Below are 17,199 nucleotides of genomic sequence, written 5' to 3'. Positions count from 1 at the left end.
TGTGTCTTCTATTCTGGCACATCCTTTTTTTTTTTTTTTAAAGTAACTTTAGCTTCTGTGTTCAACTCTGCAGATTTTCTTTTAAAGAACAACATTTTCGGGATAAGGATCCTTGGTGAATCGATTTATGAACTAAATTAAACTACTCTGGATCTGATCCACAATTGTCGGAAGTTAATATCTTGGATTTTGACAACACAAAAGACTATTGAAACATTGTAAGGACTTGTATATTTGACATAGCAAAGGCGCATTGGACAATTGTGAGACCCATTCCTGAACTTGGTTGGTATTTTTGGCTGGGAAACGGATCTCCGCGGGTCTGAAGAATCACCTAACACTCACCAGCAACCAGGGAAGCGGCAACAGCAAATGAATGTGAACATGGAAACAATCTTTTTTCAAAAAATTCATTAACAAAACATCTCAGAATCCAAGAAAAAGGGACCCTGTCTGTAACTTGCATACGATTAAGGCTCAGTTGTGTTTGCTGGTGAAGAACATCTAAGGTGGATGAAAGTTGTTTAAGCAAGGAAGATCTAACTCCCCATTTCTCAGAATATCTGGCGGAACAGATATATTTCTGCTCTTAATTTGGAGTAGTGTTAAGTTTTTCCTCCTAGTGAAGAAATTGTGAACACTTGATGAAACCCAGCACCAATTCCGTGGCATTGCGGCAATATTGAAAGTTCTGGGTCTGAAGTTAGATTCCTGAATCTGCTAGAATGGAAGAGTTCTGGGTGGTCTACCTGTGCATGATTTTGTTTGTCTTAGTCCTTATTTTGATGAATCGGAAGCCAGATGATGACATCATGAAGAAGCCAGATGATGAGAAGCCCTCAACTTCCTATAGTCAGTTTGCCAGCAGTGCCGGAAAACCCCTGGAATATACGGAAGAAGAACTGGAGGCCTCCATGCAGAAGCTAACTGGGCTTTTATTTGGAAAAAAGGAACCTCACTCTGATCACAGTGTCCACCAGAGAGAATCTTCAGGAAAAGAGCATCAGGTGAGCCACCGTAAAATCCAGGTAAAATGAGATAAAATGTAAGAAGTCTCTTGAAGTCCTCAGCCTTCAAGGTGTAACCAGCCAAGGTCATTCAGACCGGTGATGTCTTCTTCAATCGACACGTCCACCTTTGAGGTAGCTACACATGGGTTTAGTCCCATCTTGCATTTTGGTGGTTCCATTATTCAACCGCTTTTGAATTTTCATGGGTGGAAGGAGAATTTTCCTCCATAATTGCCTCTGAGATCTTGTAAACTCAGGCTGGTGGTATTAGTGTCTTCTGCTGACCTCTGTTCCAAGTCCCTGAAATTTCTCCCAAGAACCAAAGTCTTCTCCTTGGATTCTTAATTTCCCATAAGGTGTCCAAAATAGCCAAGCTTTAGCTTCACTACTAGGTTGTTGTTTTTTTCCGCAAGCAATTTGGTTTTTATTATTTGTTCTTTTGCTACCGTTTTGCAACCTGTGCCGCGTGCATCTTTCAATGTAAAATGTTCTTCGCGCATGCGCGGAACAATTTACAGTGAACCGCAAATGCACAGACACTCAAAACAAAAATGGCAGCGTCCCAGTGGTGGCGAGGGAACCGGTTCGGGGGCGTGGCAGGCCTGGGTCGCTGCGGATTCTGCGATCCAGGCCTGAATTCCACTAGCGGGTCAGCCGAACCGGGAGCAACCCACCTCTGGTTACCATGGGAAAGAATATGGTCTTGGCTACAATTGTCTAGGCAAATATTCAGGTTGAGTTTATTCGTGGTTCAGCAGATGGTGAAAAACCTAAAGGCTTTCTTTGCTGGTTGTATTTTGGCTTCTCATCCTTATGCGATTGTATAGGCTTTTTAGAAACAGAATAACAGAATTGGAAGGGACCTTGGAGGTCTTCTAGTCCAACCCCCATGGTTGTCAGGCAGGAAACCTGATACCATTTCAGACAAATGGCTGTCCAGACTCTTCTTAAAGACTTCCAGCGTTGGAGCATCCACAACTTCTGGAGGAAAGTTGTTCCACTGATTAATTGTTCTAAACTATCAGGAAATCCCTCCTTAATTCCAGGTTGCCTCTCTCCTTGATTAGCTTCCATCCATTGCTTCTTGCTGTGCTTTCAGATGCTATGGAGAATAAATCGACACACACACACCCCTCTTCTTTGGGCATAGCATATTAAATGACTACAGAATGCTGTGTCGTTAACCTGGGTTGTGCATTTGATTTAATGGCCTACTAACAGGTTGTGTGGACCAGCAAACCATGATTAGATAAATGAGCTCTTAGCACTACTATAGACCCTGTTTGTAACTGGCCTGCATATCTGCAAGAAGATTCATCAAGACAACTGCATCCAACAACTCATATATATATATATATATATATATATATATATATTTAACAAGACAGAAGGTCAAGGTAGTAGAAGAAGGTATTCCTGCTATTTAACTAACTACCACTTTTGATTATTTGCAAATCTACTGGCTGATTTAGTACAAATCCTGCCCTGCTACCTGTCTGTCTTGGTGAACAAATCCCAAAGAGACTATTTGAAGTTCAGCCCAACATTGATGGCCCTCAAGCCATGTTCTCCTAAAATGGACATCCAGATTATAGAGTTGGCCATGGACTATTTATCACACCCTTCATATCTGTTTCAGCGTGACCCATTAATACACCTTCTGGTCTTCCTTGGAACCAGAAGGAAGGCCACTAAATCACTGAACATTCATCCCTGTTTAGGTCTGGTTAAATCCTCTGTGGCCTGCAGAGCAGAAACCAGGCAAAATGCATTCTAGACTCAAATCTGGTTTGTAAATTGTGGTTTGTGGCTTGGTGTGTTCCATGAATCCACGTGATGTGGCTTATTCCACAAGCCATAGTTAATATAATAACAGAGTTGGAAGGGATCTTGGAGGTCTTCTAGTCCAACCCCCTGCTTAGGCAGGAAACTCTATACTACTTCAGACCAATGGTTATCCAACGTCATCTTGAAAACTTCCAGTGTTGGAGCATTCACAACTTCTGGAGGCAAGTTGTTCCACTGATTAATTGTTCTGTCAGGAAATTTCTCCTTGGTTCTAAGTTGCTTCACTCCTTGATTAGTTTCCACCCATTGCTTTTACCCATTGTCCTGCCCTCAGGTGCTTTGGGGAATAGTTTGACTCCCTCTTCTTTGTGGCAGCCCCTGAGATATTGGAAGACTGCTATCATCTCCCCCCGGTCCTTCTTTTCATAAGACTAGACTTATCCAGTTCCTGCAACCATTCTTCATCTGTTTTGGCCTCCAGTCCCCTAATCGTCTTTGTTGCTCTTCTATGCATACTTTCTAGATTCTTCACATCCTTTTTACATCGTGGCAACCAAAACTGAATGCAGTATTCCAAGTGTGGCCTTACCAAGGCATTATAAAGTGGTATTAACACTTAACTGTTAAACATGGCAGATCTTAGCATGAAGGTAGCTTAACTCTCCCATCATTACGGAATCATTTATTATTTTTTCCCACAACAGCTTTCATCCAGAAATTCCAAACTATAGAGGGGAAGCATTTTTTCCCATATAAATGGGCTTGTGTTTCTTTGTTTATGATGGAAATATCTGCTCCTTTAATCCGATTTATGAACAGAACAAATAACAGAGTTGGAAGGGACTTGGAGGTCCTTTAGTCCAACCCCCTGCTCAATCAGGAAACCCTATACTAGCATTTCAGGCAAATGGCTTTCCACTCTCCTTAAAAATACCTCTAGGGCATTTATGTGTGGAATGAAGGTCAGGGATGCATTTTAGAGTTCAACCATAGGACAAGCAGTGTTCTTCTAAGCCGGATTATTATTATTTTTAATCAAAAAAATCATGTTTCTAGGGTTTAATAAAAATGAACATAAAGCACTTGTTTTGGGGTGGTATAACTGAATGTTTGCACTATCGAATTCTTCCTTTTGGTCTCTTGTGCTGTTTCATTACCAATAAACATTAGCCCATTGTCGGATAATATATTTCCAACAAGAGGAAAATGGAGGCGTATTTACAGTAGGGTAGAGTTCTTTCTTAACCTTCTGAAGAGTAACCTCTTTTACTCCAATTAGAACCTCACTTGTCACTTAGCAATAGCAATGGCATTTAGACTTATATGCTGCTTCATAGTGCTTTACAGCCCTCTCTTAAGTGGTTTACAGATTTCCCTGAACAATCTGGGTCCTCATTTTACCCACCTCAGAAGGATGGAAGGCTGAGTCAACCTTGAGCCATTCCGGATCGAACTGCTAGTGGTCAGGAGAGTTAGCTTACAATACTGCATTCTAACCACTGTGCATGGATGGATGGATGGAAGGAAAGGAAGGAAGGAAGGAAGGAAGGAAGGAAGGAAGGAAGGAAGGAATAGCACTTAGACTATATCCCGCTTCACAGTGCTTTCCAGCCCTCTCTAAGCGGTTTACAGAGTCAGTATATTTCCCGGAACAATCTGGGTCCTCATTTTACCCACCTCGGAAGGATGGAAGGCTGAGTCCAGCCTTGAGCCTGGTGAGATTCGAACAGCCAAATTGCAGTCAGCCGGCAGTCAGCATAAGTAGCCTGCAGTACTGCGCACTAACCACTGCTCCACCATGATTCTTGGTGACACCTTTTTGAAGGGGATAATAATGTTTGCAGAAATGGTGCTACATTGATTTAATAATTCCTTCTGCTTCCAGTATTCCAGCTCTGAGTGCCTCTATTTACTCATCCAAAAACTACCTGTATCTATCCTGTATTTTATACCCACTTTTCCCATGGACTAGTTACCATTCTGACTGAATAGAATAACAGTTGGAAGGGACCTTGGAGATCTTCTAGTGACTAGTCCAACCCCCTGCTTAGGCAGGAAACTCTACACCACTTCAGACAAATGGCTATCCAACATCTTCTTAAAAACTCACAATGTTGGAGCATTCATAACTGTTGGAGGCAAGTTGTTCCACTGATTAATTGTTCTCACTGTCAGGAAATTCCTCCTTAGTTCTAAGTTGCTCCTCTCCTTTATTAGTTTCCACCCATTGCTTCTTGTCCTGCCTTCAGGTACTTTGGAGAATAGTTTGACTCCCTCTTCTTTGGGGCAGCCCCTGAGATATTGGAAGACTGCTATCATGTCTCCCCTAGTCCTTCTTTTCATTCAACTAGACATACCCAGTTCCTGCAACCATTCTTCATACGTTTTAGCCTCCAGTCCCCTAATCCTCTTTCTTGCTCTTCTCTGCACTCTTTCTAGATTCTCGATATCTTTTTGACATCATGGCAACCAAAACTGAATGCAGTATTCCAAGTGTGGCCTTACCAAGGCATTATAAAGTGGTATTAACCCTTCACGAGATTCTATTCCTCTGTCTATGCAGCCTAGAACTGTGTTGGCTTTTTTGGCAGCTGCTGCACACGGCTGGCTCCTATTTAAATGATTGTCTACCATTTAAATATGGGTTGTTCTCCGTAAAAGATCTCTCTATTTCTCAATTTCCCTGGAAACTTCATGATAGATAAATGGGAGAGCATAAATGAAGAGGTCTATCTAGCAGAGGGCAGTTCATTGGCTACGATTAAATTTCAGTTAACCTTCTGCAAGAATCTTGGGCTGCCCTCCTGCAGGCCGATCCGATATTCAACCAGCATGCCACCCATGCCTTTAAGATGCCCAACCTGAAGTGGGTCAAACCGGAGTCACTCTAACGTATTTAGCACCGAAGAGGCTTTTAGGAAACCAAAATGCTTACCACCTCTTTTTTTTTTTTTCCTCTCCTTTTCATAACTTCAACAGGGAGGCTGATGAAAATATAATTTAAAAAAAATACTAGATTGTGCGGAGATGGACAGATTGACACTAAAGCTAAAAGATAAGGAAGAAACAATATTTTTCAATATGGCATCTGTTTTATCAGTGATTAGATAAAAGAGGTAGCACTTAGAGGGGGAAAGATGTATAAAGGATGAAAGATTGGTATTATAAACAAGTCAATGTTTGCTACTATTATGATTAATACTATTATAATTACGGTTACTATGATACCATTTTATGTTGTATAAACAAATGGACCCAGAAAATATACTATACATTAAAGGTAAAGGTTCCCTTGCACATCTTTGCTAGTTATTCCTGACTCTAAGGGGCGGTGCTCATCTCCGTTTCAAAGCCGAAGAGCCAGCGCTGTCTGAAGATGTCTCCGTGGTCATGTGGCCGTCATGACTAAACGCCGAAGGTGCATGGAGCGCTGTTACCTTCCTTCTCACCAAAGTGGTCCCTATTTTTCTACTTGCATTTTTACATGCTTTCGAATTGCTAGGTTGGCAGAAGCTGGAGCAAGTAACGGGAGCTCACTCCCTTACTCGGCGTTAGGGATTCGAACCGCCGAACTGGCAACCTTTCTGATTGACAAGCTCAGCGTCTTAGCCACTGAGCCACCACATCCCCATACATTTAACACTTATGTATATTTAAGAAAAATTTATAAATAATAATAATAATTGCAACAGGAAGGGTGAAGTCTGAAGAAGTTCAGTTCAGAAGCCATGATTAGAAGAGGGGGGAAAAACACAAAACAAACACAAAAATATTGGACAAAAATTTGGAAATGGGTGCAAGAAATTACAGGAGAACAGATAAAATACAAACCCGAAATCTTTCTACTGGGAATAATCAAAGGGAAATATACAAAGAAAATTAAGTACATATTAGCACATCTGCCAACTACAGCTAGAATAGCATTTGCCCAATGCTGGAAACAAAATAATACCCCCTCGGACGATTTAGTGATAAAAAAAAACTTTGGAATGTGCAAAGATGGACAAATTAACACTGAAATTAAAAGATAAAGAAGAGTCGGAATATTATGAAATTTGGAACAATTGGTACAAATGGCTGCAAAACAAGAATAACATTAATTAAGCCAATATTTATATTTCTATATAAATATATATAGAACTGTGTATAAAGTGTGTAAATATAGAAGCGAAATATTATATACATGTACAGGTATGATGACATAACAATGTTGATGTAATGACTGTAAGGTGTTGTAGAAGGGAAAAAATAATTTTAAAAAAATCTGCTAAAAAAAAAAATAAGAGGGGGGAAAAAACCTAGCCATCTCAGAAAATCTAAACCAGTTTTTCCCAAACTTGATGCTCTGCAGAAATATGGGACTCTGATGAACAACATTTCAGTTGCTGTTTGTGTTGGTTGAAAGTTCCTCCTGTTGGCAGCCTAGTGTAGAGGAAAGTATAGGTAGAAGCTTGTTAAAGAGACATCCAGCCTAGAAGTCAGGATAAAATTTCTGACAGTAAGAACAATTAATCAATGGAATAGCTTGTCTCTTGGAGTTGTGGATGCTCCATCATTGGAGGTTTTCAAAAATAGACTCGATAGCCATTTGACTGGAACTTGATTCCTGCCTTGAGCAGGCAGTTGGAATAGAACAGGGGGTCAGCAAACTGCGGCTCTGGAGCCGCATGTGGCTCTTTCCTCCCTCTGCTGCGGCTCTGTCACTGGTCGGCACCACAATTTTGAGAGGAGCTTCCGGTGTGGGGGGGGGAGAGAAGCACAGGGCGCCAGGAGAAGACTCTATGGCAAGGAGAGTCGAGGTGGCGCAGTGGTTAGGGTGCAGTACTGCAGGCCACTTCAGCTGACTGTTATCTGCAGTTCAGCGGTTCTAATCTCACCGGCTCAAGGTTGACTCAGCCTTCCATCCTTCCGAGGTGGGTGAAATGAGGACCTGGATTGTTGGGGGCGATATGCTGACTCTGTAAACCGCTTAGAGAGGGCTGAAAGCCCTATGAAGCAGTATATAAGTCTAACTGCTATTGCTACTGCTATTGCTATATTCCAGTTATCTCCACAATTGATAGGTTTGCGGTTATGACAGGTAGAGGAAAACGTACGCCGTGCTAGGAGGAGACTCTATGATGTGGGGGAACTGAACTTCCTGTCAGCTCCAGAATTGAACAGGGGGCTTCCAGTTAGGACCTTTGTGGCTTCCGGTGTTTTCTGAGGAAACGGGTCCAAATGGCTCTTTGAGTGTTTACGTTTGCCGACCTCTGGACTAGAAGACCTCCAAGGTCTCTTTCAGCTCTATGATTCTATGTTCTAATGCTTCCAACTCATGTGTGTCTTTTTTCTCTCTCTCCCCACCTTCTCTGTTTCTTAAATAGGAGAAAGCTCACCATACTGCTCAGCAGAACATCTTGGATGAGATTGGTGAGTCCTTGTTGGCCTCCCAAATTTCATGGGTCATCAAAGAATCGTTGAGTGTGTTTGCATGTCTTGGCGCGCTCCTATTTTTGGACTCTAATACCATTCTCAGCCACTTCTGGCTAGGAAGGTGGGACTCAAAATCCAAGAGAAGGCGAAAAGTCACTGGAATTGGGGGAAAGAGTGATGTTTGTGCTATTTTCCCCAGTTTTCCAGATGTGGGGGAGTTCAACTGCATAACCAATGTTGGATTATGTTATGGGGAAGCCATCGCATCTGGAAACTGCATCTGGTTGAGAAAACAAAATGTATTTAGCATATTTTCATTGAGCCAAGGTGGTGCAGTGGTTAAATGCAGCACTGCAGGCTACTTCAGCTGACTGCAGTTCAGCAGTTCGGCTGTTCAAATCTCACCGGCTCAGGGTTGACTCAGCCTTCCATCCTTCCGAGGTGGGTAAAATAAGGACCCGGATTGTTGTTGGGGGCAATATGCTGACTCTGTAAACCGCTTAGAGAGGGCTGAAAGCCCTATGAAGCGGTATAACTGCTATTGCTATTGCTATTTTCTGGAGTATCACACACTTTTTCTCTCCCTCAGGGGGTGAAAATTTGGGTGCATCTTATACACCAAATGTAGTCAAAAACGCAAGGCACAGAGAAGGCGATGGTCTGTTGCAATCCCTGCAGCCTAGAACAGCTGATTGGGGGTATTCCAGGAGGCCGATCCACCCGCCAATCAGCTGCTCATGCTGAATCAGGCTGCAATAATGTGCTGAAGCTGACCTGGCTGTTTGCTATTTGCTGCAAGGAGGTGTCAGAATTTGCAGCAGCAATCACAGACTCCAGAAAGCACACACAACTAACTGATTCAGCAGGATTCAATACCTTCTCTTTATATATAATATAACACATTAAGTAAATATACAATATCAAAAGCAGGTTTTCCAACATGGTAGTTCAGCAGAGGAGTTTCACTTTCAGTTTTAGTTTTAGATATCAGCACAGCACGCAGCTTTAGTACAAAAGAAGCCACGCCCAGGCTCCTTGCTGTCTCCTTCCTTGTTGCCCACACAGCAAATACTGTTTGTTTCCAAACAGCCCTCAACTCTCTCACACACTGACAGGATGCTAGCCAGACGTATACCATGGATGCTGGTAGGCAGAGGCAGAATATTTATTTTCTTATTTCCTCCCCAAAAACTAAGCTCTGTCTTATACTCCGGAGCATCTTATACTCTGAAAATTGCAGTATGTATTAAACAAATCTCCTATCCTGGATTCAGGAGTGGGTTATATTGAAACAAGGTGCATTTGTGAGACTCAGCAAACCTTTAAACACACAGCAAGCATGCACGAGTTGAGCTACCTTCTTATTACGATTTCCTGGATGCCCCAATTCTCCTTATAAATGATTTACAGGATTAACCAGAATTTAAATCTACCTACTAATACATTTGCTCATGCTGATCTGGTGTAAATAACCAGTGATATTTTGTCCCCTCCTTAATCTCAAGGCCATTCTCAACAGTGACCTTGGTTAACCGCCCACTGGATCCATCAATTTTGAGAAGGATGTTAATCAGCAACATGTTTGTTCCACAATCACTAATTTTTCATTCTGATTGAACTTTTGTCCGCCACTTCCTGGTTTTTCTTCACATGAAAAAAAAAGACCACTTGTTTTTAAAAATGGTGTAAACTTTCCCATCATTGTTATGGACATGGTTTCTTGAGTGTGCCTCATAATAGAAGGAATGCAGTATTCATTTGAGTAATATAATGAAAAGAATTTAAAAAGAGGTCTTTCTATTATGTTATTCTAATAAATAATGAACAGGCTATATATGTTATTCCAATATATGTGAACAGACTATAGATTTAAAAAAATTGAACTAGAATAACATGGTGTAGTCCAGAGGTGGTATTTAGCAGGTTTTGGCCAGTTCTGGAGAACCGGTAGCAGAAATTTTGAGTAGATTGGAGAACCGGCAAATACCACCTCTGACTGGCCCAAAGCCACCCAGCTGGCTTTCGTGACTAAGGCAGGACTAGAACTCTCCGTCTCATGGTGATTGGCCCAAAGCCACCCAGCCGGCTTTCGTGACTAAGGCAGGACTAGAACTCTCCATCTCCTGGTGATTGGCCCAAAGCCACCCAGCCGGCTTTCGTGACTAAGGCAGGACTAGAACTCACCATCTCCTGGTGATTGGCCCAAAGTCACCCAGTGAGCTTTCATGCCTAAGGCAGGACTAGAACTCACTGTCTCCTGGTGATTGGCCCAAAGTCACCTGTCCGACTTTCGTGTCTAAGGCAGGACTAGAACTCACTGCTTCCTAGTGATTGGCCCAAAGTCACCCAGGCGACTTTCGCCGCTGGACTAGAAGGTAGGACTAGAACTCACCATCTCCTGGTTGCTAGCTAGTGCCTTATCCACACCACCAAACTGCTTCTCCTGCGAAATATTTGTGAAATACGTACATGTGAAATGTTTTTGGTGCCCTTTATGTCAAAAAATATCCAATGCTTTGCGAGCATTTTTCTTTCTGCGCAGGTTAGCAGTTGGGATGTAGAGTGTTAACCTGTGGATCTTGTGTTATTGATATGGCGGAGTGTGAATTAATTAACCTCTTTGATTTGGGTTTTTTTCTCCCCTCCATTGTCCTGCAGAGCAAGCCGTGCAGGAGACTGCTGACACCGAAGTGTATGTGAGGAAGCGACCACTGCCGCCAGTTCCCAAGTGGCATCACGAGTGGTAAGGGAAATAGGGAGCAGAAGAATCACAGGAAGGATCTTGGTTTATTAGAGAGAACGTCCATCTGCTTATAACCGTAGCCTGTCCACATGGCTTGGAGCATTAACAGAATAACAAAGTTGGAAGAGACCTTGGAGGTCTTCTAGTCCAACCACCCTGCTTAGGCAGGAAACCTTATAGATTAGATTAGATTAGAGGTTTATTTATATGCCGCCCTTTTCCCTGGGGGGACTCAGGGTGGCTCACAATCCAAAGGAAGGGGGGAAAACAGACTTTTACATATAAAACAATACATGGTTAAAACACAACATTCATACCATTCGGGCGGGTTACAATCTTTAGCCCCAGGCCTGACAAGATAGCCAGATTGTGAGGGCTGTGCGGAAGGTCTGGAGGGTGGTGAGGGTACGAATCTCCACGGGGAGATCGTTCCATTGGGTCGGAGCTACCACCGAGAAGGCTCTCCTCCGCATGGTTGCCAGTCGGCATTGACCAGCGGATGGACCTCGGAGGAGGCCTAATCGATGAGATCTAATAGGTCGTGTGGAGGTGATTGGCAGTAGGCGGTCTCTCAAGTACCCAGATCCACTACCATGGAGGGCTTTATGGGTGGTAAGTAGCACCTTGAAGCGTATCCGGAGGTCGACAGGTAGTCAGTGCAGCTCGCAGAGGATACTTATACTTTTTCAGACAATGTATTCTGTGGATTCCCAGAATTCCCCAGTTAACTTGTATCATAACATCACTAGAAGTTTTTAAGAAGGGATTGGACAGCCTAATTAATCCAGCATCCAGTAAGAATTTTTTGTTTCATTTCCCTTCCTATTTTTTATTTTTTTTAATTTTCCTCTTGCAGATTTGAAACCACTGGCAAATTCTAGACTTAGAGTGACTGGTGAGTAGGTTTTTCTATCTTTTGTATAATGCTCTCTGATCTCTAATGGCTTATTAATTTATAATATAGCGTGCAAAGAAAATGCAAAAGTAAATAGGAAGGAAATTAGGGAAGGGGAAGAGAAGGCTGGGGGGAAAGGAAGGGGGAAAAGGAAAATAAGGCATTGGTTTCTGACTGCTTTTGGTGCCGTAGAATAAGGTATCAGCATCAAACCTGAGAAGTGGAAGGTAATTCACATGTTCTATTACACTGCGAGTTATACAGAGCTTGTAGGTCTGCACATATTCATCCCTTATTAGAGAGATTGCCAGGGAGGGCAGACAATTTTTATCTAGGCTTTCTCCTCCAGAATACTAACCCGGTTACCACGTATGCAGTGGCAAAGTTCTGTGCTGCTGCAATGTCCATAAGAATTTTTTTTTTATGTGCAAACCCCCCCAAACAGTGATTTTCTCAAAGGTGTTTTCTATTATACTTTTCCATGCTCCGCACCCCCACCCCGGCAGCTTTCCTTCCTACTGGTAGTCCTTGAGTTACAAGCACTTGCTTAGCGACAACATTCCAACTGGACAAGAAAAAGCGATTTACAACTGGTCCTTCGCTTATGACCATCGCAGAATCCCCATGGCCGCATGAGCAGAATTCACATCCTTGACAAACACAATGCTTGACAACCAGCCTAGGTTGTCCTCGAGTTACGGCCATTCTTTTAGTGTCCGTTCAAAGTTAGGACAGCAGCCGTGAAGAAAGTAAGTTAAGTGAATCTGGGCTTCCCCATCGATATGGCTTGTCCGAAGGTCGCAAAAGGGGATCGTGTGATACTCTGGGACATTGTGCCCCGTCATAAATATGAACCATTTGGCAAGCGTCTGAATTTGGATCGTGGGATCCTGGAGGAGGTTGCAACGGTCGTAAGTGTGAAAAATGGTCATAAGTCACTTTGGGGCGTTATAATTTAGAATGGCCACTAAATGAACTGTTGTAAGTCGAGGACTGCCTGTATACCAAAAGGAAGATAAATGCACCGATAAAAAGGATAACGTCTGGCAGAGATGGGATTGGAACCTAGAGGATCTTCTATGTTAATATTCCTTTGGTTGTTTCTTCTTTTCAAGACAGAGGAGGCATGTGATTTCAATGGGTAATTCGTGTAGAAATCTCAGGATTTGTTAGCATTTCACAAGGTCTGCAAATTTTGCAAGATTTCCACCGCTGTTGCCTCAGAAAAGAAACAGTGCAATTTCATATGACTTGGTTTGAGTTGCAAGAGCTTGGCGGTTTGACACACCCAGGACATCTGATGATCACTTGGCTACCATTACTATGAGTCTTCTCATCGTTCCTATCACCCATCTCCTCTCATTCAGGGAAGCCTCTGGAGGGCAAAAAACGCCCCAAAATGAAGGCCAAAGTCAGCTGACAGGGCAATGCCTTGCATGCCCTGTGGCACGCATGCCATAGGTTGGCCATCATGGGACTAGCACATATGTGCAAAGGGAACCTTCATCTTTGCCTTAGTCATAACGAAGAGAAGGACTAGGGGAGTGTTCTGACCCCCTCCTCCGTCCAGTAACGAAAGCCGAGACAAGCTTAATTAGAATGTCCCTTAATAGCAAGACCAGAATCTTGGTGGCTGAAAGCCAAATAAACAAATAGATAAGGATCTTGGCAGCAACTCAGACAAACTCAGGCAGCAATAAACACAGATAAGGCTTGGCAGCAATCCAGCCTGCCAAGCTCCCAGTATTGTCCTCCGACATTCAATCCTGCGTTGACTTCTGCAAGAGACCCGTGTGCACCAGCAGTCTTTTATATAGTCTGGAGAGGAGCCTAATGACCACCAGCTGAGCACAATTACCTCCTGTAATTGCATAATTGTTCCTGACACCTCATATCTCTTTGATGGCGTGCATCCAGGAACAACTCACTGCTGGCTTCTGGATCACTCTCCCTTGTCTCCTCCCCACTGGCCCAAGGCTCAGGTGCCACCTGGTGGCCAACCAGTCTCTCTGCGCCCTGCTCGGAGTCAGAACCCTATCCAGGGTCCTCCACATCCTCCAGAGCTGACTCATAGGGCCCCTCGCTGTCGGAGTCTGGTGGCAGCTCCAACGGCTCCTGCTGGGCCACAACAGGGAGACATGATAGCAGTCTTCCAATATTTCAGGGGTTGCCACAAAGAAGAGGGAGTCAAACTATTCTCCAAGGCACCTGAGGGTAGAACAAGAAGCAGTTGGTGGAAACTAATCAAGGAGAGAAGCAACTTAGAACTAAAGGAGAAATTTCCCGACAGTGAGAATGAGTGGAATGATTTGACTCCAGGAGTTGTGAGTGCTCCAACTCTGGAAGTTTCTAAGAAGAGATTGAACAAATATTTGTCTGAAATGGTATAGACTAGAGTTTCCTGCCTGAGCAGAGGGTTGGACTAGAAGGCCTTCAAGGTCCCTTCCATCCCTGTTAGTCTGTTAAATTCCCCAGTGGCCATTCTCACAAGCCTGACGGGTTATCACTTCCCATTCATTCAATCTCCAAAGAATATTCTGCTTTTTCCTCTCCCAGCTGGAACAGGAGACTTGCTACGCCTACTTCCTTAATAGAAAAAGGGACTTCCTGTTTTTTTTCTAAAGGGGGGATTTTTCTGTCTTCCCCTTCCCACCCCCTACAGAATGTATCATTGGCACAACTGTTCAGCTTCGTTTATTTTTAATTTTATTTATTTCGTCAAGCATGTGTTAGATCACAAATATAAGTATCAACATGACTTTGAACACATGAAATGGATAGGAATAAAAAGGAACATTAGGACAGGGACGGAAGGCACGCTGGTGTGCCTATGCACACCCTCTTTACGGACCTCTTAGGAATGGGGTGAGATCCACAATAGACAGTCTAAAGTTAGAGTTTTGGGGGTTTGGGGAAGAAACCACAGAGTCAGGTAGAGCATTCCAGGCGTTAACCGCTCTGTTGCTGAAGTTGTATTTTCTGCAATCGAGTTTGGAGTGGTTTACTTTGAGTTTGTATCTATTGTGTGCTCTTGCATTGTTGTGGTTGAAGCTGAAGTAGTCATTGACGGGTAGGACGTTGTAGCAGATAATATTGTGTACTACGCTTAGTCCGACCTTTGCCTGAGAGTTTTTCTAACTTGATGAGAGCTCCTTCAATGCTTTGCTCCTTCTTCTGTTTCCACAGCTGCAGACTGAACGCCTGGCTGGGTCCCCCAACAGTGTCTCCTACATCGTGGGGTGCTTTCCTAACACCTCCCCCCAAGATAAATCCCTCCCCCCACTTGCATCTTTCTGGCTCTCACAAGGTTTGGGGGAAAAGATCGGGATGGGGAGACTGTGATGGTGGTGGCAGCAAGAGCTGGAAGATTTACAGCCCAATTGCAGCCAGTGAGGGCTTTGAGTTGTCCCTTTTCCCATTCATCCCCCCCCCCCCCCGCTTCTTTGAAGCTTCTGTGCTGGGTTTCTGCAGGAGCTCAGCTGGTCTTTCGGCTCTCTCCCTCCCCAGCAGCTCCTTCAAAATCCGTTTAGCAGCATTTCCTTCCTGCTCTGATTAAAAGTTGTATGCCTAGCAAAGTGTCTGACTCACCCTTCTTTGCTCTAGGCCCTTGGGGCCTTCCAGTGTGTGTGTGTGTGTGTGTGTGTGTGTGTGTGTGTGTGTGTGTGTGAGAGAGAGAGAGAGAGAGAGAGAGAGGGAGGGAGGGAGGGAGAAGGAGGGGGAGAGAGGGGGGAGGGAGGGAGAGGGGCAGGGAAGGGAAGGAAGAAAAGAGAAGAGAGGAAAGGGGAGAGAGAGAGAGAGAGAGAGAGGGAAGGAAGGAAGGAAAAAGTGAGGGGCAGGGAAGGGAAGGAAGATGAAGGAAGAAAAGAAGAGGGGAAAGAAGAAAGGAAAGAAAAGAAAAGGAGAAAGAAGAAAAAGAGAGAAAGGAAGGAAGGGAGGAAAAGAAAGAAAGAAAGAAAGAAAAAGAAAGAAAGAAAGAAGAAAAGAAGAAAAAAGTGAGGGGCATTGAAGGGAAGGAAGATGAAGGAAGAAAAAGAGGGGAAAGAAGAAAGGAAAGGAGAATGAAAAAGTGAGAGAAAGGAAGGAAGCTAAGAAAGAGAGAGAAAGAAAGGAAGGAAGAAAGAAAGAGAAAGAAAGAAAGAGAAAAAGAAAGAAAATAATAAATAAATAAATAAATCCCAAGTTCACAGAAGGGAAAAGTGGTTGGTGCTACAGTCAAGTATGGCAGAAGACATTTTGCTGTTGGAGACAGAGAGGCGGTGATGCCTTCTTCCCCATTCCATGCGGAGAATTCCAGCTAGACTAACACTTGCATTTTGCTTCGTCTCCAAGAGGCAGGTAATAATCCCTGCATCTATATTTGAAACAAGAGCCTACAAACTGCATGGCTTAAACCAGGAGCCAAAGAATTCAGAAGCTTCCACCATTGACCAAATCCCCATGTGTCAATTGCAAATGGCAGCTTTACATGGAAAGGCAGCTTTACATCCCGAGACGATTCAGAGATTGGACAACCATTTGTCCAAAATGTAGAGGAACTCCTGCTTGAGCAGGAGGTTGGATTCAGAACTAGATGATCTCTAAGTCCCCTTCCAACCCTATGCTTCTATGTTCTACCTACAGGAATCACCACTGAGATATTTAACTCAACCCATTCCCATGATATATTCCCTACTCATGCCCTCCACCGAAGATGAATGACAGTGTTCTGAGCTAGTCTTCCCCAGCGGCACGAAGCCGAGTCCTCGTCCCAATAAACCCCTTTTATTTCATTCACAGTGAATTCCTCTCCAGCAAAGTCCCGACCCACAGTCTTTCAAGATAGTTCACAATTACCAACCGTTATCACGCATGGAGAGTGACCAGGCCGATATCTTTCAGATGCTGCAATACTTGGCCAGAATGCAGGAATGAACTAATTGCCTCCTGCAAACTCCACTCCCCTTTCGCTCCTCTTTTATTTCCTCTGGGAGGGGCCATTCATCGTCCACCTGTGGCCTTACTCCCAAGTCGACCCCTGATTTTCATCTGTTCCCTTCATCTGGCAACTCTGCGCATGCGCACACTGGGAACAGGCTCCAGCTGTTTGTCTGCCTCACTCTGAAGGCAGCTGATAACTGGCATACAGCCCTGGCCCCATCTCTGCCTCCGACACAGAGCCCTCATCAGAGCCTTCCCCAGACTCCAGGACCGGCCCATCTTCCTCCCCAACCTCCTCACTGTCTGAATCTCCAAGCTCCCACTGCTGGCCCACAACAGACAGTCTGCAGTTGCCTGGCAGCTGCACTCACATCTGGAATGCCCCAAGTCAAGGAAAGCTATTTCTGCTAATGTACGAAGTTCCTCTCGGG

At 43.8% G+C, this 17,199-nt stretch overlaps 1 protein-coding gene across 1 annotated transcript; it reads left to right on the top strand.

Annotated features, from left to right (window-relative positions):
* Nucleotides 1-35: 35 nt before the first annotated feature.
* LOC106550800 (uncharacterized) lies at nt 36-15,426 on the top strand. Its single transcript, XM_087728990.1, has 5 exons — nt 36-1,007; nt 8,165-8,210; nt 10,872-10,956; nt 11,813-11,851; nt 15,038-15,426. Coding segments are annotated over exons 1-4 (414 nt in total). The 5' UTR covers nt 36-725; the 3' UTR covers nt 11,814-11,851; nt 15,038-15,426.
* The last annotated feature ends 1,773 nt before the right edge of the window (nt 15,427-17,199 follow it).

The sequence above is a fragment of the Thamnophis sirtalis genome, unplaced genomic scaffold (genome assembly GCF_051295495.1).
Source record: "Thamnophis sirtalis isolate CommonGarterSnake01/CBP01778 unplaced genomic scaffold, rThaSir2_p1.2 scaffold_14, whole genome shotgun sequence".
In the NCBI taxonomy this organism is placed as follows: Eukaryota; Metazoa; Chordata; class Lepidosauria; order Squamata; family Natricidae; genus Thamnophis; species Thamnophis sirtalis.
The sequence above is the reverse complement of the archived record's forward strand: the minus strand, read 5'-3'. Positions and strand labels throughout refer to the sequence as shown.

Coding starts and splice junctions, on each gene's coding strand:
- LOC106550800 (XM_087728990.1), top strand. CDS start 726: ATGGAAGAGTTCTGGGTGGTCTACCTGTGCATGATTTTGTTTGTCTTA. Junction 1,008..8,164: donor CTTCAGGAAAAGAGCATCAG/GTGAGCCACCGT, acceptor TTTCTTAAATAG/GAGAAAGCTCACCATACTGC. Junction 8,211..10,871: donor GAACATCTTGGATGAGATTG/GTGAGTCCTTGT, acceptor ATTGTCCTGCAG/AGCAAGCCGTGCAGGAGACT.